This window comes from Mytilus californianus, unplaced genomic scaffold (genome assembly GCF_021869535.1).
Source record: "Mytilus californianus isolate M0D057914Y unplaced genomic scaffold, xbMytCali1.0.p SCAF_10, whole genome shotgun sequence".
NCBI lineage: Eukaryota > Metazoa > Mollusca > Bivalvia > Mytilida > Mytilidae > Mytilus > Mytilus californianus.
Genome location: NW_026262582.1, coordinates 10,612,393 through 10,635,043, shown reverse-complemented (window position 1 = coordinate 10,635,043; position 22,651 = coordinate 10,612,393). Strand labels below are relative to the sequence as shown.

General features: G+C 33.0%; 1 protein-coding gene across 1 annotated transcript; it reads left to right on the top strand.

Annotated features, from left to right (window-relative positions):
• Positions 1-8,653: 8,653 nt before the first annotated feature.
• LOC127717588 (E3 ubiquitin-protein ligase NRDP1-like) lies at positions 8,654-21,701 on the top strand. Its single transcript, XM_052223295.1, has 8 exons — positions 8,654-8,761; positions 10,108-10,201; positions 11,086-11,385; positions 12,492-12,623; positions 15,387-15,466; positions 17,978-18,219; positions 18,898-19,012; positions 19,817-21,701. Exons 2-7 carry the CDS (start codon positions 10,112-10,114, stop codon positions 18,999-19,001), a joined length of 948 nt encoding a protein of 315 aa, XP_052079255.1. The 5' UTR covers positions 8,654-8,761; positions 10,108-10,111; the 3' UTR covers positions 19,002-19,012; positions 19,817-21,701.
• The last annotated feature ends 950 nt before the right edge of the window (positions 21,702-22,651 follow it).

The following is a 22,651-nucleotide window of genomic DNA, read 5'->3' as shown; positions in this document are numbered from 1 at the left end:
ATAAACTGGAAGTTTGAGGCAAGAATCAGCCCTTACCGGACCTACTCCTTTATGGTTTACCTTAAAACCCACAATATCCACAAAACTTGGTACCCCACGAATAATAATGAATCCAAAGTGTGTCTTTATTTTGAGCAGTTTGAGTTTTGACCATTAAACTGCATACAAATTGACTTATAGCACCAGGTCATCAGCATTTTAGTTTCCATTGTTCCTTAAAACAGGTCTTAACCAATTGTGGGAAAAAAAAAAGATTTTCAAGTTACTAGGGCAAAGGTCAAAATCTCACCTATGACCAGACTAAAGCTTTGAAAATATTGAAGTTTCTTGGTAGAATAGAGAATGGAAAGGGGGAAGGTGTCAATTAGAGACAACAACCAGACTAAAGAGCAGGAAACAGCCCAAGGCCACCAATTAGTCTTCAATGCAGCACAAAAATTCTGCAACTGGAGGCAGGTTTCAACAGGCCCTTAAACTGTAAAATATGGTAATTCAGCAAAATGGACACCACACAAAACTCTTATAAATACAAATGAACCAAAAATGTGCAAATATATGACAGGGTTAAACATGTTTTGTGAGATCTCAACCCTCCCCTATACCTCTAGCCAATGTGGAATAAACAAATACATAACAATACATACAGTAAAACTCAGTTTAAAAGAAGTAAAAGTCCACTGTAGAAAGTAGTTTTGAATCTCTACCCTATTAGAGTACAAAATGTAAATGATGGTGCTTGGGGGAGAGAAAGACCTCTATTATTTTGGGAGTTCCTCTTTAATTAGACCGATTGGTTTAATTTAAAAAAAAAATAAGGAGATGGGGACACTATATCTGCTGGAAAGACTTCCATTTGAACCCCCTGGTTGAAGGAATAAGCAAAATACACAGGTAAGGGGATTCAAATGGAAGTCTTTCCTAACTCCCTATGAGACAACTATCCACCAGAGTCTAAATGATGTGGATGTAAGGAACTATATGTCATCTGAAAGATTTCAACAATGAGCAAAACTTGTACCCTATATAGTAAGCTGTAATAGGCCTCTGTATGACAAAATGTGATACAATTGTTTGTTGATGGTGTATATAGATATAAGAAGATGTGGTATGAGTGCCAACGTGACAACTCTCCGTCCAAGTCAAAATTTATAAAAGTAAACCATTATAGGTCAAAGTACGGTCTTCAACACAGAGCCTTGGATCACACCGAACAGCAAGCTATAAAGGGCCCCAAAAATTACTAGTGTAAAACTATTCAAACAGGAAAACCAACGGTTTAATCTATATAAAAAACGAGAAACACTTATGAACCACATCAACAAGCGACAACTACTGAACATCAGGTTCCTGACTTAGGACAGGTGCAAACAATTGCAGTGGGTTTGAACGTTTTAATGGTAACAAACCTTCACCCTTATCTGAAACAATAGTGTAACATCACAACATAGAAAGACACACTATAAAATATCAATTGAGATGGCTCAACTCAATCAAAAGACATATTAACACCAGTGAACATACACTGAACAAATAAATTTGATCTATGATACAATGTAAATACAAAATAAATAAACTAAGGGAAGAATAGTTAAAGTAATATGTTATAATTAAAGTAATATGTTATACGCTGTGAAATGTTAAACAATTTAAGAAAAACAATATGCTTGAACAAAAATATCAGCCATTTGCAATTACTTTAAACACAGGTAAATGAAAATAATTTTGTTAGGTAAACATGTACAGTTCAAATGGAGAAAGGAAATATTTTTACAAAATAAATAATTTTGATGTTCATAGTACCATGAAGTGAAAATTTATAGTAATACCAAACACTTATGAAAGCTGGTATATAGATCAGATATAACCCTGAATAAGTAAACATTGAAAAACAAAAAAGCATTACAATTAGTATAACAGGTCAAATAAACAAGAAAGTACAATTTGAGAGTACTCGCAGTTACTGACAGCTAGTTAAAAGCCAAAAACAATTAATAATAAAAAATCATGCATCAGAGACTAAAAAAATCAACTAAAACACATCCCAGGGATTTAGTATTTCAAGGTCATGGACAGTCAAAGAAGGCATGACTTAACTTGTGCAATGCATATACTTGAATCCTACATGAAATCTTCTTCACCATAAATGGACAGATAAAAGTGTCTCTAGTTTTGTTTTCTTGAGCAACAATATTTATAATCAACATCCGTGGCTATGTTAGCTATTCTTATAGTATAGTGAGCACATTTTGACCCTGCTTCCCAAATTATATATGATTTTTTTTTTTATATAAACTCAACAACGATTCCTGGCGTATGAATTGGTATATCAGACCTGCGTTTCGTCTACACTGGGAATAGTCAATGTATCATGTCATAGGTCTACATGTATAAGACTCGTCAGCGGCGCTCGAATCAAAACAATTCGTAGGCCAAATCAGTTAGTTCTAAACACGGGGTTCTTTTCCTATATTAAGGTATAAACAGACGTGCCGACGAAAGGGGTCACTTTTTGATACGTCAAATATATCAATATATATATAAAAAAAAATGCAAATGTGATAATTGAGAAACATATGAGTGGGTTATGATTTTGCTATATGAAATATGTTTATGAGCCGTGATTTTTCACAAGACTTCAATATATAAATGGGGGTGTTTGAAATCCCAGCTGCACGTCTGTATCCTAAATTTCATGTTGAGACTCCCTCTCCATTTGCTGTTCTTTATTGTTTTTTCTTGATTGAACGTATGTTGTTTTTTCTCGGGGAGGGGGGCTTCGAACTTTTCAAGTTGTGGTAGGGGTGCGTAGTCGAAAGACTGAGCACCCCACCCTATTCATATATTTTGAATGAAATAAAAACATACCCTTTCATGAATTTTTGGACAAAAAATCTACCTAATGAAGATTGGAGAAGTTACCTATTCTAGCGGCTTATCTGTACCCTTTATAACATAGTAAGTGCTCCCCATAGTTTTATTTTCATGGAAATCAGCCGCTGGTTGTCGAAGGGTTACCGATTATATGATTTTCACGTACACATAATTCATAGTAACGTGCATCTGAGGTCTACGAAACATGATGTAATATGATTTAAAAGTTGAAAGATAGGCTAACTGGAATAGTGTTGAAGCATATTTTTGTTTCGAATATCGAGCACATGATTGCAAGTAAATTGTCCATATAAAAAAAAAAACTATATTAATTATTTACTAGTTACTGTAGTTGGTTCTCACATACCATGCTATATGTTGAAATTTTTGCCAAACTTAAATTATACATCGTAGGTCACTGAATGCACAAAGGTTAAGGACAAAAAAGCCATAAACAAGCCAATATTTTCACTGTCCAAATTTGTTCATATAACAAAATCTTCGTAAACATTCTTATCACATTTTGCCATAATTTGATGTTTCATGAAACGTTTTGTCTTTCTATGAGACACTTAATTCGACTTTCTAAATTGTAGGTATATAAATGACTTTGTTTTGTAACAATGAAAACAATGATAAAGCCTGTAGATAATCTCATACACATTAGTGCTGAGGGGAGACTTTTTGCTTTTAACTTTTAACCTGACTCGTTAGTGTCGAGAATGTGTTTAGTAACCAATATTCCGTTCATTATTGTGTTCTCATATCAGCCCCTAACACGTAGAGGGAACTTACTTTGTGTCACCTCCGAGAGTTCCCGTTCAATACTATTCACACATTGCACAGTGATCGCACAAAGACTGCAAATACGTTGACCTCTTCTTTGTTGGACAGATTTGGACTATTTTTTATTATGCTTCTCATTTGTGAAAATTATTAATTTTTGTCATTTAATGCTATAAAACATCTGTTTGTCCAACATGTTGCCTTCAATATTACTCTAACTTTGCAGTTATCGCATTCAGACTGAATATGTGACCCTCCCTCGCTGGCCAAAACAATATATTTTCTCAAGTTTCCTTCGTGTCGATATCATGAATATTGCTGATAAAAAAAAAAGTATATTTGTCACATCAGCAATTGGTGATATCTTTGAACTATTTGTTCAACTTTCACAAAATTTATCCTTTGACAATTGTTAGTCAAAGTTCAAGGTCACAGTGCCTATGAATAGTCTGGAATATTGGGAAAATTCATTTCTGGAAAAAAATCTTTTGAGCCATTAATCATATCTGTACTAATCTTTGGTGGACAAAGGATATTGGTGGACAAAGGATATTTTGGTGATAAAGACTTCTATTGATATTGAGGTCACTGGGTCAAAGTTGAAAGTCACAGTAGCTATTCACAGACAGATATTTGGAGAAAAAAAGCTATTATCAGTCTTCACCAAACTTACGTTGAAAATGTCCATTGGAAAGAACAAGATCCCTATTGATTTGGGTCAGTATGTTGAATTTAAAGGTCATGCACAGTGCCTATTAATAGACTAACATATTAGGAAAAGTTTAGTTACTGGACAATGTCTTTTTTGTCATTTATGTATGTTTTAATTTATCAAAAACAAAATTAAAGTTAGAACCTATAAGCATTGCTACATTTCAAGATTTTACTATGGTGTTAAATTGAAACTCTGTAATTTAAATGACCGATGAGTTTGCATTGGTCGTATCTTACTTTAGGGGCTCTATGAACAACATCACTGTAAAAATAGTTTGTTATAAGAATTCTAAAGGAACTGCCAAACTCCTAGCCCAATTCTTTGTATCTATGCGAGAATTAAGTAATAATTTTAAGAAATTTGTGGCGACGAAATACCTGACTTCATAAATTAGCAGTTACCCTAGAACAAGTCTTCTATCAAAGGGGCATAACTTGTGACCATAGGAATACCTTCAACCCATCGATACATTTTAATGTCGAAACGTACATAAATGTTGCCAATAACAATACACCTTATCGCTATTCCCGGCTGACCCGAGAATCTGTCCCGCTTGAACTTTTGACGTCATACAACAATCACTTTTCCATTGTGGCGTCAGATATTTTGTATTGTGACGTCAAAATTTTACGGGAACCTGTGTGATGGCCAGTAATGGCGGACAAATAGCGATAAGGTGTATTGGTTTTCCTTGGGTCTTGGACGATGTTAAGGTCCCCTGTAATTACATGGCAATAGGGATCATATCTAAACATCTATGCTTCACAGTCACATGGTGTAGGATTCTAACATGACGTTCTTCAAACGCTTTGAGTACACACCCGTGGTAAAATATGAATATATTGTTTGGGCTGTTCCGATCGTACTCCCGCGTCATATGCTTTTTTATGAATGAGCTACCCGACGTCATAGAACGATGACGTAAGAATATAAGCATTTTTCGGGAAAATACACGCTTGTGAAACCGAAAATCATCACAACAAGGAAACGTAAACAATCGGTGCTAAAATGTGTTATATAAGCCATTTTTTGTTTCCATATAAGATATATAAATACAATTATCATTTAGATTCATTCAAACCTATCTAAATATGTCATTGTAAATAGTTTAAGCATGCCATTTATTCAGTTTGCTCCGTTCTGTTACGTCAATTTAATAGTGCGTTCATTTCATGGGAACGGCAAATAATGCCTTCACCTAGAGCGCTTCGATCCAAAAGAATTGCCGTATTTGTCCTATTAGAATCGAAATAATTCATGGGGGCTTGAATATATCGTGATTTTACCACGGGTTGTCCCTTTATGCCGATATTTTACCCCTCGCTATCGCTCAGGGTAAAATACTTGTCATAAAGGGCCAACCCGTGGTAAAATCACGATATATTCAAGCCCCCATGAATTATTTCTTAAACATTATTTTTAATACTGACGTCTAATGGAGCTGACATTTAATTAGAAAATAAACTTCTACGGGGTTTTTATACGTGTATATAAATTATAGGTTGCTTTATGATATCAAAATAGGGAGGTATAAAAAGTTGAACGGTATATACATTTATAGTACTAGACATTGGTGATAAGATTATTATAATTACCATGTCAATGTCCTTTATTTTTAGAAAATGCCTTCATGACTCTTCATGTTTTTCAATGCGAGGAAACAGCCTATGGTGACAGAAAGACAGAAAGCCTTTATGAAACGTGTTCACTCATATGGTGGACTGAAAAACGGTTATAGTACCACACTCGTTATAAATATTAAGAAATAACTAATGGTATTTGATCCAGTTTGCATTATAACCGATGTCTACCATTGTTTTTAAATACAGCAAAGAGATCCTAGTGCGTAAAATTCGTACGATTCTTCATTTGTGCATTTGCCATGAAACCTATGAGCACGTTGTCTATAATCAACATTAGTCATGATGTCATTTAGGTAGAGGGGTATACTGTCTGTATACGTATATATAGTCGTTTCGTCCATGACAGGTCGCAAATTTTTCGTGAAACCTTGAAATTGTTTTTGCGATTGTTCTGGTTGTTTCATGACTTTTTAATTTCTCCGGTTTGCAAAAGAGGTATAAATATTCTTGTGTTCATATGAGAAAAAAATCACGTCCTGCATGTTTGTCCTACCTATTGAATATCAAATTGGATTTAGTTCAAGTTACTAGATCACAGGCGCTTGACTCTGAAACAAAATCCTATATACCTTAATATTAAGGAAAAAAATAATCAGAGACAAGTGCCTGTGTACTAGATATATTTTTGAAATAATGTCATGAAAAAAGGGAGCGAAAAAAAACTCTCTCGTTAACTGATGACCGAATAGTATTATTTGAAGGTGAAGCTAATCAAACCTTCAAACAGACTTATTCAGAAGGGATATAGTTGTGATATTGTTGTCAATTCATTAAAGATGCCATTTTTTGGATTCACTCATGAAGTCCTTGCATCGAAAATAAACACATTTATTATAAAACCAGTTGTTGGCATGATACGGGTTATCTTCTCGTATAACTTATAATGACATGTTACTAAACCCCTAACGGGAGGGGTTGTGCCTGCTTTTCATATGATGAAGACATAATCATTCGATCAGTTTAATTGATCAGATCTGGCGGGAAATGGCATGGCAATAACTGCTAGTAGTCCTTTGTTGATTTATGTTGATCACCGTCATTTTGCTTATATATATATATATATATAGTTTCTTCTGTTACCTTTTCTAACATCAGACTCGGACTTCTTTTAAACTGAGTTTTACTGTGTGTATTGCTGTGTTTGTTTATCCACATTGACTAGAGGTTTAGAGGATCGAGGGTCGAGATCTTACAAAACATGTTTAACCCCGCTGCATTTATGCGCCAGTCCCAAGTCAGGAACATGTAGCCTTTGTTAGTCTTGTGTGTTTTTTTAAATTTTAGTTCATTTATATGTTTCGGAGTTTAGTGTGGCGTCCATTTCGCTGAACTAGTATACATAACTGTTTAGGGGCCAGATGAAGCCTGCCTCCACGGGTGTGGGATTTTCTCGCTGCGTTGAAGACCCATTTGTGGTCTTGGGCTGTCTTCTGCTCTTTGGTCGGGTTGCTGTCTATTTGACACATTTCCCGTTTCCATTCTCAATTCTAATCTGGAGCAGGTTTACCATTCTCTGACATAACAAGGGAACATTATATTTTGTAGATATATGCACGTGCTTTCAGTTTATTGAATAATCTGGATGCAGAGGTATCGACTCCTTTCACATGATTGTGAGATTTTAAAAGATGACGCTCGATTAAACACACGTTTAAAATCAAATTTAGGAATACAGGTATAAATTACTCGGATATAATTATTCAGTATTTTTCCGTTTCTTAACTTCAATCAGAGACATATAATACAATATGTCTCTGCTTCAATGTACAGCTAATTTATAAAAATGGAGAACTAGAACTCAAAGAGGCCGAAAGTCATAGCATTTTATTGGGATCACCAAGAGTAAATATGTAGGCAATTGGTAGTGTAGTGCACAGAGTCGAAAAACTCTGATATATTAAAATGTGAGTAAAACATAACAAACACACGGCAAATACAGAAAGTATATGAAATCTAAGAAAATCCATAGTAGGGGGAAAGACACTGATACACGGTCATAAATTTAAAAAAATAAAATAAATTTTAATAATAAAAAAAACGGTAGACATATGTAGATCTCTTACAAACAAAAACACAATTGTCAAATATCAGGGCATGCACCACAATGCTTCTGCAGTAGAGGTAGAGAAATAGCAATAAAGTTTGAGGTCAATAAGTAGAAGGTCACAGCAGCCAAGGGTTTGTATATACAAATGCTTGCAGCAGCTATACATTCAATTTTTTTTTTTTGTAAATGTTCTTTAATTTTGTTTTACTCCTTTCAGTCACTTATTTAATATGTTCTTGCTTTCTTCCGTACGATTTTACAATAACTCTGGGACTATTATAATAGTCCCAGAATAACTTATTTTCAGCTGGGACATAATATATTGATAATAGTATAATAGTCCCAGTTTTCAGTCATAAGAATAGAGGGGCAAAAATATGTGAACTACATGGTTGTGATATATCGTTTTTATAAAGAAAGTACACATTATATAAATGAAATAAGATATAAAAAAATAGTTAGTTTTGGCAGGGACAGTCTATATTATAAAGTCCCTGGTTTTGGTTGAAACAAATATGCGACCCGAAGAGGAAATAACTGGAAATGTACTTCATTTTTGAAGTTCCCGCTAAAAACAACTTATAGATTTGGCAGAGTTATTGTTCTTGCAGGAAGTTGATGAAAAATATGGCGACATCATGAAAAGAAAAACAGATACTGAATATCCACTATTACAGAAATTTGCCACCTTTTAAACTGGTAAAATTAGTTTAAGACAAAATTAAACGCATCACTTATTATTTTGATTATAAATTTCACTGTTATACTATCTGAGTCCTTTGTCAAAGTAGGCCAAACCAGGAGACGGTGGTTTCCAAAACCCCAATTTTGTTTTCACAGACACAAAGTTCTCAAAGAATAACCCCTAACCTGTGTCGGAAACTGTCTCAATATCGGAACTTATATTTCAAAATTTTCTCTTTAAACATACGTGACTGTTGTGACAGTGTATGACTTTAGAGAAAATTTCTATGTGCCAATCACTGAATATTTCAGTACAAATGGGATACTGTCATTACTGAATTAAAACAAGCTTAATTTTGAAGTTTGGGAAAAGTATATTTTAAAGTTCAATTTCATTGACTATTGATTTAGACCTTATTGCTCTTTGGGAGTCGATGACACTTAACTTGAAAAGTCATGATCCTGATCCTAAGGTCAAAATTGACACAACTTGTGTCTCTGTACTATTTTTCCTCTTAAGGTACACTGTACATGCATGGTAATGGTAATTTCTCGTTGAACTTTAGAATATTTGTTTAGGCGCAGGATCAGGATTCAGGCATTTGTCAGGGGTTGCCAGTTCTGGAAATTGCCCTAATCTTGCAAGAATTGTTCAAATAAATGTTCAGTGTTCTCTCCAGGATTTTTTGATAGCGCTGACTATTCTCAGTTACTTTGTTGGGGTGCGCAGTTTGATTGTAATGGCTTTTTTTCTTTGCAAAAATACTCATTGTTAAGTTTATTTGTCTAAGTTATGTTGTTGGAGGCCAATATCTTAAAGTACAGTTTACAAAATTTAACTCATATGCTAATACCTACAGACAACACACATTTGTCTTGCATATTCTTTATTAATGACAATGCAACTTTCTTAAAACAGAAAAAAAAAACATTTTAGAAAGAGTCCTGGTTTTCAAGAATTATTATTTTTATCATGTTTATCAACTTATGACTCAGTGTTTGTTAACCGTTATGTTGGCAAGCTATAGCTACTGCCAATAAGGAAGAAGATGCCCATAAATCACATAAGACTTGAGATATTGTCTATTTACAACAATGTATTAACAAACAAAGTAAAATACAATGTGATGATATCTTAAACGCAGGAAGAAAGAGAGTTAATGATAAATGTCAGACTTACACTGGAAAACCCTTTCCACAATTCTGGAACTACCTGCTAACATACATATATGTATAATGTTTAGCAAAAGTTACAATTAATGTTTTTTATACATATACAATGAATGTTTAGTCGGGGAAATGGCTGTGGGCCAACTAATCTGCTAAAAGTACAAATGTAGTATGAAATATTTCAATTACAGGAAGATGGGATATGAAGTAAACAGATTTCAGGGAGATGTTGATGAGGAACTTATATGCCCAATTTGTAGCAGTGTTTTAGAAGAACCCTTACAGGTATTTTGTCAAAAAAAAAAACAATATGTGATTCAGTTAGAAATGTTTCTTTATGATTAATTTATAAAGTGAATGCTACTAGTTATGGGCAATTTACTTTGAAAATATATCTTTCTGCATATTTCATATGTCAAAACATCTGGTAGGGTGACTTGTCTTTCTGCTGACTGTTACCTCATGAAGTAGCACGTTAAAAACCTGACTCATTATGTTGGTCTATGTACATTTGTAACAAGTACAAAACAGGGTTCATATCACATAACATAGACATGTTCTTGTCCCGAATAGGCATTTAATATACCACTTGATGTTAAACAACAAACCATCATAATATGTCCCAAATTGGAGTGCAGATATTTACTTATATTTTATTATTGAAATTGAAGACAACTCTCCATGGTAACAAAGACTTGTATTGAAACTGTTCAAACAGTCAAAGTTGTAAGGTAATAGACATAGTTAGTTTTCACACCTCCTGTATTGCTGATGCATATCTAACGCTGCACTGATCGCTCATTGATTAATCACATTATAAATTCTAGCCTTTGGACATTAAGAATGCAACAATCAACCAATCAATCACTATAAATTAAAAAAAAACAGTCATTGTCAGTGCCACTGCATAAAAAAAGATTTTTTTCAAAATACCTCCATTTATTTTGATAGGTACCAATTATCGTTGATTGAAAAATAAATATTTCTTCGTGGATATTTGGTTTCACGGTTTTGCCAAACTCTGTGTACAAGCCTATGGTAAATTTGATATTTTTTTAACACAATTAAGTTTTTGGTTCAACTATAACATATATAATCTTGAAATCCATGAAAATTGGTATCTGTCAAATATAAATAAATCCACAGTATGTTATTTATTCTATTTTTAGGCTCCAGCGTGTGAACATGCCTTTTGTGCAGCATGTATACAGGAGTGGTTGACTCGTCAACCTACCTGCCCTGTGGATAGAAACCCCATCACACCCAACCAACTTAAACCCGTCCCTCGGATCCTACGTAATCTACTGTCTCGCCTCCAGATCACATGTGACAATGTCGGATACGGCTGTACAGCTGTGGTCAAACTGGACATGTTAGCAGCACACCTGCAAGAATGTGAACATAACCCAAAGAAACCAGTCCATTGTGAACTTGGATGTGGTCTTGTTGTGCCAAAAGATGAACTTAAGGTATAAATAAAAAAAATATGATTTGGGTTATATATGTATATAGATATAAGAAGATGTGGTATGAGTGCCAATGAGACAACTCTCCATCAAAGTTACAATTTGTAAAAGTAAACCATTATAGGTCAAAGTACGGCTTCAACACGGAGTCTTGGCTCACACCGAACAGCAAGCTAGAAATAGCAAGATATGTCAGTAAGATAGCAGCACAACAACACAAAGCCGTCTGTGCAATAAAAATGAAAAGAAACAATTACAATTTATAAAGTTAATAATAGATGAAAAGAGAATGATAATAACCAGACACTTTCTATGTTCATTTAATAATAAAGAAGGGAAATCTGGAAATAAGAGACGTTGGTTTCAATATTGTTTTTACTGGTGGAATTTCAGGTACATGTACATACATTTAGAAAGTTCCACCTTGTCTTGCTTTTATTCACCATTTAAAAAGACTTAAGAATAATTCAGCATGGGCCTTCAACATGTTCAAACATATAAACAGTAGCATTTATGAGTAAATATACATTGAGGGAAAAACAGAAAAGCTTTGTTGCAAATGGAAAGTTTTAAGATTATAAATAAAAGAAACAAAATGTAGTACATTTCTATGATCTTGAAGGCTTTAATAGAATTGTTTTCGTGTGTTATTCTTTTGTATGAAAGCATTTTTTTATCAGTAGCAAACCTTTTCTGGTATAGTTTATCTAATACTAGCAAAACGTCAGAAAATCAACATTTAGTTGTCCACTGTTGAAAATAAAAGAATTAGGGAATCAAATACTGATTACTAACTGAACAATATACAGGATAAAGTAATCGTCTAATTACAGAAAAAATCAATAGTAAAATCATTTTTATGAGAATTTTTGCAGAATAAGTGTTATTTTTAAAGATCAAGAAAAATGCCATAAATATTTACAGAAAACAGAAGTGAAGTACCTCCCAACCAGACCCTCTTTTATTCTGCTTTATATTCCAGATGGGACATAAACACAGGAAATAATGATTTACAGTTCCAGTGTAGTAGGGTTGTAATGACTTAACTTTAATAACTAAGAAAAATAATTTTATACAATTTTATTTTATCCTATGAATATTTTGTACAGGAACATAATTGTGTGAGGGAGTTACGGAACCTTGTACAACAGCAGCAACACAAAATGGCAGAAATGCAAACAGAATTGACAGAACACAAATTACAAATAAATGAACAAAAACGAGAATTACAGCTTTTAAAGGTAACAGTAGTAGATGCTTTTATCATGTGCCGTTTATATTTGTTATTGATTTACTTGTCTTTATAAAGATAAGGAGATCACCAGAGACCAAAGAATGAAGATGTACACAACTACAGGTCACTGTAAAACCATTACAGTATAGTATTAAAGCTATAAAAGGCCCCAACATGACAACATTTTTTGAAACATCATAAATAGCAACGTTGAGAGAAATTTGGTGTAACTTTAATTTATAGGTGTAAAACATGTCCATCAAGTGAAAACATTCAAAAGAAAAAACAAATAGCATGATTTATGCCAAAAACAATATACAAAACCAACTATGGCAAACCGCAACAAACAACATCCACAGACACATATAAAAGAATGTGCTTGGTTAAAATGTTTGTGAGACTTCAACCCACCCCTAACATGGGACAGTGATGTAACAGAACACATTGGTGTTGATGGCAGATCTTTTGGAGTCTCTATTATTTGTTATTCAAAATTAAGACAGACTAGTTGTAATTTATAGTTTTATATAAGGTATACACATGTATTATAAACATTTGCTTATTGTTGAAGACTTTTTATGTTGTATTTTGCCTCATTGACAAATACCCATATTTTTATACGAACACAAAAAAATTTTGCGGTTGTATATTGGTATGACGTTGGCGTCTTCGTCGTCCAGGGTCGTCGTCGTAGTCCGAAGACACATTGGTTTTCACACTCTAACTTTAGTTTAAGTCAATGGATTTCTATGACATTTTACCATAAGGTTCAATACCACAAAAGGATGGTTGGGATTGATTTTGGAGGTTATGGTACCAACAGTTAAGGAATTAGGGGTCAAAAATAAGCATTTTTAGCACACCGGGGCCCAAAGTGCCCCATGTGAGCTTATGCCATCACTTGGCGTCCGTTGTCTGTCGTCGTCGTCTGTCGTCGTAAACTATTTCAAAAATCTTCTCCTCTGAAACTACTGGGCCAAATACCTTCAAACTTTAATTAAATGTTCCTGAGGGTATCTAGTTTATAAATTGTGTCCGAAGTTTTGATCCATCGACAAACATGGCCGCCATGGCTAAAAATAGAACATAGGGGTCAAATGCAGTTTTTGGCTTATATCTCAAAAACTAAATCTTTTAGAGCAAATCTGACCATGGGTAAAATTGTTCAATTGGTCAAGATCTATCAGCTCTGAAATTTTCAGACGAATCGAACAACCCATTGTTGGGTTGCTGCCACCGAATTGGTAGTTTTAACAAAATTTTGCAGTTTTTTGTTATTATTTTGAATATTATTATAGATATATATAAACTGTAAGCAGCAATAATGTTCAGCAAAGTAAGATCTACAAAAAAGTTAAATGACCATAATTGTCAATTGACCCCTTAAGGAGTTATTGCCCTTTAAAGACAATTTTACACAATTTGTTCATCAAGTTTGCTAACATTTAAAAATCTTCTCTTAAATACAGGTGAGCGATTCAGGCTCTTGAGAGCCTCTTGTTGTAACTTCCAGACATAACTTGTGTGTTAGTGTATGGATCTCTCTGACATTGTACCACAAGGTTCCATATCACAAAGGGAATGCTGGGGTTGATTTTGGGGGTAATTGCCTCAAAATTTTAGGAATTAGGGGCCAAAAAAAGGGCAAAAAACAAGCATTTTTCTAGTTTCATGATAATAACTTGTGTGTAAGTGTATGGATCTTTCTGAAATTGTACTACAAGGTTCCATATCACAAAGGGAAAGCTGGAATTGAGTTTGGGGGTAATTGCCCAAAACATTTAGGAAAAAGGGGCCAAAAATAAGCATTTTTATAGTTTCCAGACAATAACTTGTGTCCAAGTGTATGGATCTCTCTGAAATTGTACTGCAAGGTACCATACCACAAAGGGAAGGCTGGGATTATTTTTGGGGGTAATTGCCTCAAAATTTTAGGAATTAGGGGCAAAAAACAAGCATTTTTCTAGTTTCAGGACAATAACTTGTGTGTAATTTTATGGATCTTTCTGAAATTGTACAAGGTTCCATATCACAAAGGGAAGGCTGGGATTATTTTTGGGGGTAATTGCCTCAAAATTTTAGGAATTAGGGGCCAAAAAGGGACCTAAAAACAAGCATTTTTCTAGTTTCCAGACAATAACTTGTGTTCAAGTGTATGGATCTCTCTGAAATTGTACTGCAAGGTACCATACCACAAAGGGAAGGCTGGGATTGAGTTTGGGTGTGGTGAATCATAAGGGGGTTCAAAAAATTTGGAGGAGGGATTTTTTTTCTCCTTTTTTTCCTTTTTTTTTCTTTAAAAGTTTCCATTTTAAATTGGTTATTTCTGATTTATATATAAAAGCAAATAATAATGATATGGTTTGAATAGGTAATTTAAAAAAAATTAAGTTCTGAGACCACATTCATTCTGTGTCAGAAACCTATGCTGTGTCAAATATTTAATCACAATCCAATCCAAATTCAGTGCTGTATCAAGCTTGAATGTTGTGTCCATACTTGCCCCAACTGTTCAGGGTTCGACCTCTGCGGTCGTATCAAGCTGCGCCCAGCGGGGCATTTTATTTAAGGTTATATTAATTGTGGTTTTATTTGAACCTCATTAAGATTTGTACTTGTCATCTTTGTATGGACTATGTGTTATAAGTAAAAAATGTTGTTGGGTAAATAAACATCAAGAAAGCACCAACCCAACAGCACTAGTTAACCAAAAACATCTAGAGGTCACTATATGACCTTCACTACATGGTTGTTTATGGATTTATTACAGGAATACATGAGATCAATGCGAGTATCCAATCCAAGAATGAGAGAAATACAAACAGAAATGGAACATGCTGATGTTATCAGGTAAAATAGTCTTCAGGATTACCCACAATCCCAAAGGCCCAGCCAGGAAAATGTTCCTGAAAGGACCCTTTTACAAGCCGTATAAATTGTCATACATTTTTTTAATTGACTGATTTTTAGCTTGTAAGTTGAGAAGTTTTTTGTGAAAACAAATATGATAGTCAAATCTTTTGTGACCTCACAGGAGGAGGTATGGCTTATTGTTACGTCAAAGATAAAAACACACATGATAGTTTCAAATTTCACCATTTGAATAAAGGCTTTTGAAAACCATATTATAACAAAATAGCTCTCTGTTTTATATGCCATTTGATATAAGGTAAATTCCTTCAGTTTTATCAATTTTATTAGCTCTGAAACTCCCTACAATACAAACTGGTAGTGTTTTAATTATATCATTCTTCAGTGACCTTGTCATATTACATGAACATAGAGGTCAAAGTAACTTTAGGAAAACTTTTTATGCAAACACCACTAGGCGTCGGGGGCATTAAGTGTTACCCTTGTCTGTCCGTCCTGTACGTCCCGAAATTGGTTTCCGTTCTCTTAACTTTAGTTTGCCTCAACCAAATGTTATAAAACTTATACACAATGCTTATTACCACAAAACACAGATCAAATTTGAAATTGGGTGGTGTCACTTTTACCGTTTTGAGTTGATGCCCTTTATAAATGGAAAAAATGCTAAATCTGCCGTTCCCATTCTCTAATTTTAGTTTGCCTCAACAAAATGATATGGAACTTTTACACAATGCTTATAATCACAAAAAACGGTCTTAATAATGTGAATCCTGCATCTGTATATGGAAGTTGACTCATGCATATTTACAAGTGGGGCATCTGTGGCCCATAGACACATTCTCCATTCATTGTTTAAGGTTATTCCAGCAAAAAGTGTCACTAGGGGGCTAAACACCATTGATTAATCATTATGTTTGTTGAGATTGCAGTTCAAAATTTTCTATATGAAACAAATATTGCACCTTGATTTTAATGTTTTGGTGGTATCCCATAATTTCATGGGCGTTCTGAAATTATACAGTGAAACTTCTCTAAACCGGTCCCTCTGAATACCGGTTCTCCCCTCATACGGCCAAATCAAGAAGTCCCGGCCGATTTGTACTCAATTAAATGGTCATGTAACCTTATTAAACCGGCCACCCCTTTAAACCGGATACTGGCCGGTATTTTTGTATTTAGTTAATCAAAATCAATATTATTTAACCTCATAAAACTGGCCTTGTTTTATGAAATTACTGATCAGTTCTTATAATTGTTATGTAAACAAAGAAGATAATCTGGTCAATCAGAACACCTGTATGCTGACTGATTACTGTTTACCTGTCATATCAGTCTCATTACCCAAGCTTGTTATGTTTTGACAAGTTACAATTATTATGCTATTCAAAAGAATTTAATATTGTCACAGTTTTAAAATTTTAGGAGAGCATTTGGATAAATTATTAAAGAAATATCATTAATGTATGGTATTTTTATTTATTATTCCTGCAAAATAAAAAAAAATAAAAAAAATAAGTTAAAATTGAAGTTGTAGCTGTATTTTATGATACATATAATGTACAAAACTAAAATTCACGGAGGATAACATATATTTTGATAATGATAAACTACATTTTCAGAAATACTCAAACACACATTAAAGGGAAGTAACTCTTTGTTATTTCAATTTTCAACAAATCGGCCACCCTTGCAAACCGGCCGTTTTCTGTGATCTGACTGGCGGCTGGTTTTGAAAAGTTTGAATGTAGTGAGGTTTTTATTAATGTGAATAAAGCAAATGGGTGAATATCGCAATAATAAGAAATCACATTCTGATATGATAGTGATATCTGATATATAAATTTGTATGCAGATTTTCTTGAAATTGTAATATAAATTAATTTCACATTTTGTCCATTCTTCAAAAATTGCAATTGTTTCTTATTTACAGTATTAAAAACTAAATATTTTTCGCATTATTACAGGTTGAAATTAGAATGATTTATCACTCAAATCATACCATCCCAGGAATTTCTTGAATATCTTTATAACTATATTAAAGAGGAGAGGGTTGTTCCAGAAATAAATGTATTGGTAAAGGGGAGGTTAAAAGTGATTTCTATTTTCACCGCCATGCATGAAATTTATTTAGATTATTTCCTATGATTGTTTAATTTTTCTTTCTAAAATAATCAGCTTTCCCATACAATCCATTTCTAGAACAGCACTCATTAGCATGCCAAAACTAAATACTGTAAATTCAGAAATTTTTTGGGATGTTTTTTATTGCTAAAATTGCAATGAAATAGATATTGCCAAAATAAAAATTCTCATTTAAAATTTTGTTATCATTATTTCTATGTAGCATTTACCAAATTTTAATAACTAAACTCATATTTTTGTCCAATCAAAAATCACAAACGATAAATACGTGCAAAAATTTCTGAATTTACAGTACTTTATTAATGGTGTATGCATACAAACAATTACCGGTACTTTTCTACTTAACAGATGGAGTACTAGTTTACAGGCTGCCAGAGTAACTCGTTGGGGTGGAATGATATCAACACCTGATGCTGTTCTACAAGCTGTCATAAAACGGGCATTAATAGACAGCGGTTGTCCATCACATATTGTGAATGAATTGATGGAGAATGCCCATGAACGACGATGGCCGACTGGACTTAGTACTTTAGAAACAAGACAGCTTAATAGACGACAGTATGAAAATTATGTGACTAAAAGGATTCCTGGTAAGTTGAATAGCATAAAGTTGTTGATGTTTATCACCTTTAATTTTTTTAGTAACGAAAATATTACTGTCATTTCAATCTTAGACATCACTGCGAGCATGTGGAACAGACTGAGAAATGTTCACTTATTAAGAAGGAGCCAACAGAACATCACCATTGAGAAAGGAAAATTTACAATAAGAAAAGAAAAGTTTTTCATTTTACCACAAGTTTGGTATGAAGATAACTTTTAGAAATTTGAACATCAAGGGGGGCCTCGGTGGCTGAGTGGTCTAAGTAGTCGAACTACTGTATAACTAGCCAGTCAACACTGAGGTTGTGGGTTCGAATCACGCATCTTAATTGACTAGGATTGTCAGTTTTCCTACCGAAGGTCAGTGGTTCTCTCCAGGTTCACCGGCTTCCTCCACCAATAAAAACTGACCGCCACGAAAAAGCACAATAGTGTTGAAAGTGGAGTTAAACACCAATCAATCAATTGAACATCAAGGTTTTAAAAAGAACAACAATCATTATTAACTGTATAATTAGTCAAAAGTATAAAGTGGTCTTGGATAATTTACATTTTCATATTTCAAGTAATCTGTCGGTCTGTTAAAACTGACTGTGTACTAAAACTATGGAAAATAAAGTGTATATAATGTATGATTATAATTTCAAAATTCCTTTGTTTAATAGGTAAACAAGCAGTTGTGATGATAGCGTGTGAAAATCAACATATGCCAGAAGATTTAATAATGGAACCAGGCATTGTCATGATATTTGCTCATGGAGTAGAATAATCCTTGTTAAAGTAAGTGCATACATGTAGATTCTACCACTGCATTGAGTGTGATATGATGTGTCTCCACCCCAGACAGTTAAATATTCAAATTTAAAATGTGAGGCTCGCAGAACGTTTTCAATATTTAAAGTTTAACTCTGGAGAGTGGACAAAAATCGTATTGCACTAGATTTAGTGGTAGAAATCTGTTTCTCTTAAAGCTGGAACCTTTGTTTCTTAATAATTTATAAAACAGTTGAACAGAAGATCATGAAATATGTGTTATATTGGTAAAATAAAATGTTAAGTAAAAAAAATTGTCTTAATATTTTAAGAGATATTTAAAGGTCTTTATCATGTTAATAAACTAAGGTAAAACAATTTAGAGAAAAGTTTGGCTGTTATTGGAAAAAATAAACACATTTCTAAAATGATGAAAGATAAATAAACCCTCTTCATATTCCTTATCAGACTGAATATTCAACGAGACGAGAACAAGTTTTGTTTCCATTTATATACTGTTTTGCACGTTAAAAATACGGCTTTCAACACTTGTGTATTTTTTTCATATTTATATTGATCATTTTGAAATGAAAATGTTGTTATCTTGAATATACATGTACTACTGTGGATTCATTATTATTCGTTGGATACCAATTTCCGTGGATTTCGTGGGTACAGGTGAATCACGAAATTTTCTATAAGGTTATATGCAGACTTCAAATATCCACTAAAATGCCAATTTTCCTCAATCCACGAAAATTGGTACCCACAAAAATAAATGAATCCACAGTATTTGCGGCTGGACATCAATAAATTTTGTTTTATTTTCAGATGTGATAGTGACGATCTGATTTAACCATGACAGACAATATTTATAATGTTATTGTAATCAATACTGTAGCTTTTTAGCTGCTTAATTTTCTTGCTGTTTACACATGAAATGTGAATTTAACCAATTTTATTGTTAATTTTGAGGGGGGATTGTACATAATGATGTACATAAGATGCATATATATATATGTATAAATAATTAATTGTATTTATTTTTATGATTGCTCTATATCACTTGTGTCAATATATAAATTATATATAAATTTTGATCAATTTTGGAAAAATAGCTTGACAGCTTTAGGGGTTTCAAAATTATGACTTACTTGGTATTTACCTGTCTAAAAAACATTTATGCGCCGCATGAAATTCCATGATTTTAAAATCTCTCTTATGTTTTTAGTTACATATTAGGGGTGTTCCATTAAAATATATATACTATAGTAAAAGGTCATGTGTTAAAAATAATTTCAGGAATGGAAGGTTCAGGACCTTGGCATTATACAAATTGATGGCCCATCTTTAAAATTAAAGGTCATGAACCTGAGACTCATTAATTTGAACACCTGAAAAGTAACGTTGAGTAGTGATACTCTGAAGCCAGGATTTCATAATTTTGACAAATCTTATTGAAATTTACCTAAGGGTTCAGATACTTTCATCAGAGATTATTAACATTTATTATTCCAATAACTTGTATATTTCTTAGACATGACAAACAGTAATTGGTGTAGATTGTTGTAGATAGCTTAATTATACTGCAGGTATGAAAAGTGGGAGAACCTGTACATTTGTTTTCATTTTCAAGTCTGACAAAACATGATATAGCCAAGTTTGATGAAAAAAAATCATCTCTATGTTGTGGACATACTCAGCAAAGATTCCATTTTATTGCTAAAAGTTTGGTCGAAAAGGCAATCATATTACCAAACAAGGTTTATAGATTGACTGTTTTTAGGGAATTTTGGTAACAGCTTAAAAACATATTGAATTAGGGGAGAAAAGAGTCAAATTGCATAATAGACAATTTTTTTTTATATATCTATACTTTTTATCTTTTGTTTAATTTAAAGTTGGAAAAGATTAAAAAAAAAATTGATTAATTTATTTAACAAACTCAATTGTCTATAAAAAAGCTATCTCTATTTAACTTGATTTCAAATAGCAATGGTTATTTACATAACATTGAACATTTTTTGTCTTTATATTTTATGTTTAGTATTTTTATCTTTATTCCTTTAAAGAAGATTACCAATGGCAGAATAGTAAATCTAAGAAAAAACTTGACCATGTATATATATATATATATATATGTACCACATACAATGCAGTGAATTTTGTTTATATGTATTTTTTATTTATTTTATTATATAAACACACATGTAGACTATATACAGAAATATTAGAATGTCACAAGCTGAATAATAATTATATTCCTAAATATTTGCGATCTGATTCAATACAGATGCATGCATTGCTTCCGAGGATCTGACATCAATCCATTCTACTTTCTGTTTTAAAGACATTTCGGGATCCTCTGCTTTTATAGTAACGATTCACTAGGCTGTCATTTCATTGGCTGATGTAATAATCAACAAAATAGAAAGTAGAATGAAGTGTTGTCAAATCCTTGTTAGCAAAGTGTGGATACAGGATGTGTATTTAAATCAGATTGAAATATTTGAAAATGATAAGCATTTTGATAACATATCATGGTTTCGTAGAGCTGCTATGTTGAAAGCATTTGTTATGTATAATAACCACAATTCTGTCATAAACTGATTCTCATCTACTTTTAGTAATTGATTTCTATTGTTTTATTTTAATGCTGATGATGATCCGTAGATAAAATTAATGCAATAAATAATGTATAATGGAAAGGTGGAAACATTGTGTTGATATAATTGTTTTCTGCATATTTATCTCTTTCCATGGTTAACCTGTTGTTAGCTTCACTGTTCAGGTTTTTGTCCCTCCTTTAACTTCAAGACATATAGATTCCACCACTGCAACAAGTGTGTTATGATATTTCTCCTCTCGAGCCAGTTAAATTTCAATATTTAAAGAGTGAGGCTTGCCGAGCTTTTTAAATAATTAAAATTTATCTGTTTAGAGTGGAGAAATATTGTAATAAACGAGTTTTAGTGGTGGAATCTGATTCTCTAATGATTTTTATTCAAAGATTTGCAGAAAGTTGTGATCTTTATATGTGATGTCATCAGGCATGGTCACCTTTTTCATGACGTCGCAATAGGAAATTCAGAAGAAACCAAGAAAATTTTGAAGTCATAATTAAATTTTGACCAATCATTTGCCGAGAACAGTTATTTCACTAGTGAGGAGAACAATTTTCTAACTTTATGAAACTTATACACAATGCTTATTACCACAAAACACAGATCAGGTTTGAATTTTGGTGGCATCACTTTAACTGTTCTGAAGTTATGCCCCTTTTCAAATGGAAAAATTGCTGAATTTTTCATTTCCGTTCTCTAACTTTAGTTTGCCTCAACCAGATGTTATGAAACTTATACACAATGCTTATTACCACAAAACACAGATCAAGTTTGAATTTTGGTGGCGTCATTTTAAATGTTCGAGAGTTATGCCCCTTTACAAATGGAAAATTGCTGAATTTTCGTTTCTGTTCTCTAAGTTTAGTTTGCCTCAACCAAATGTTATGAAACTTATACACAATGCTTATTACCACAAAATACAGATCACTTTTGAATTTTGGTGGTGTCACTTTAACCGTTCTAGAGTTATGCCCGTTTACAAATGGAAAAATTGCTGAATTTTCGTTTCCGTTCTCTTTCTTAAATTAGCCTCAACCAAATG

Excerpts from the sequence above, each read along its gene's own strand:
- LOC127717588 (XM_052223295.1), top strand. The coding sequence starts at position 10,112 with ATGGGATATGAAGTAAACAGATTTCAGGGAGATGTTGATGAGGAACTT. Across the intron at positions 10,202-11,085 it reads TTTTAGAAGAACCCTTACAG|GCTCCAGCGTGTGAACATGC; the intron begins GTATTTTGTCAA and ends TTCTATTTTTAG. Across the intron at positions 12,624-15,386 it reads GAGAATTACAGCTTTTAAAG|GAATACATGAGATCAATGCG; the intron begins GTAACAGTAGTA and ends GATTTATTACAG.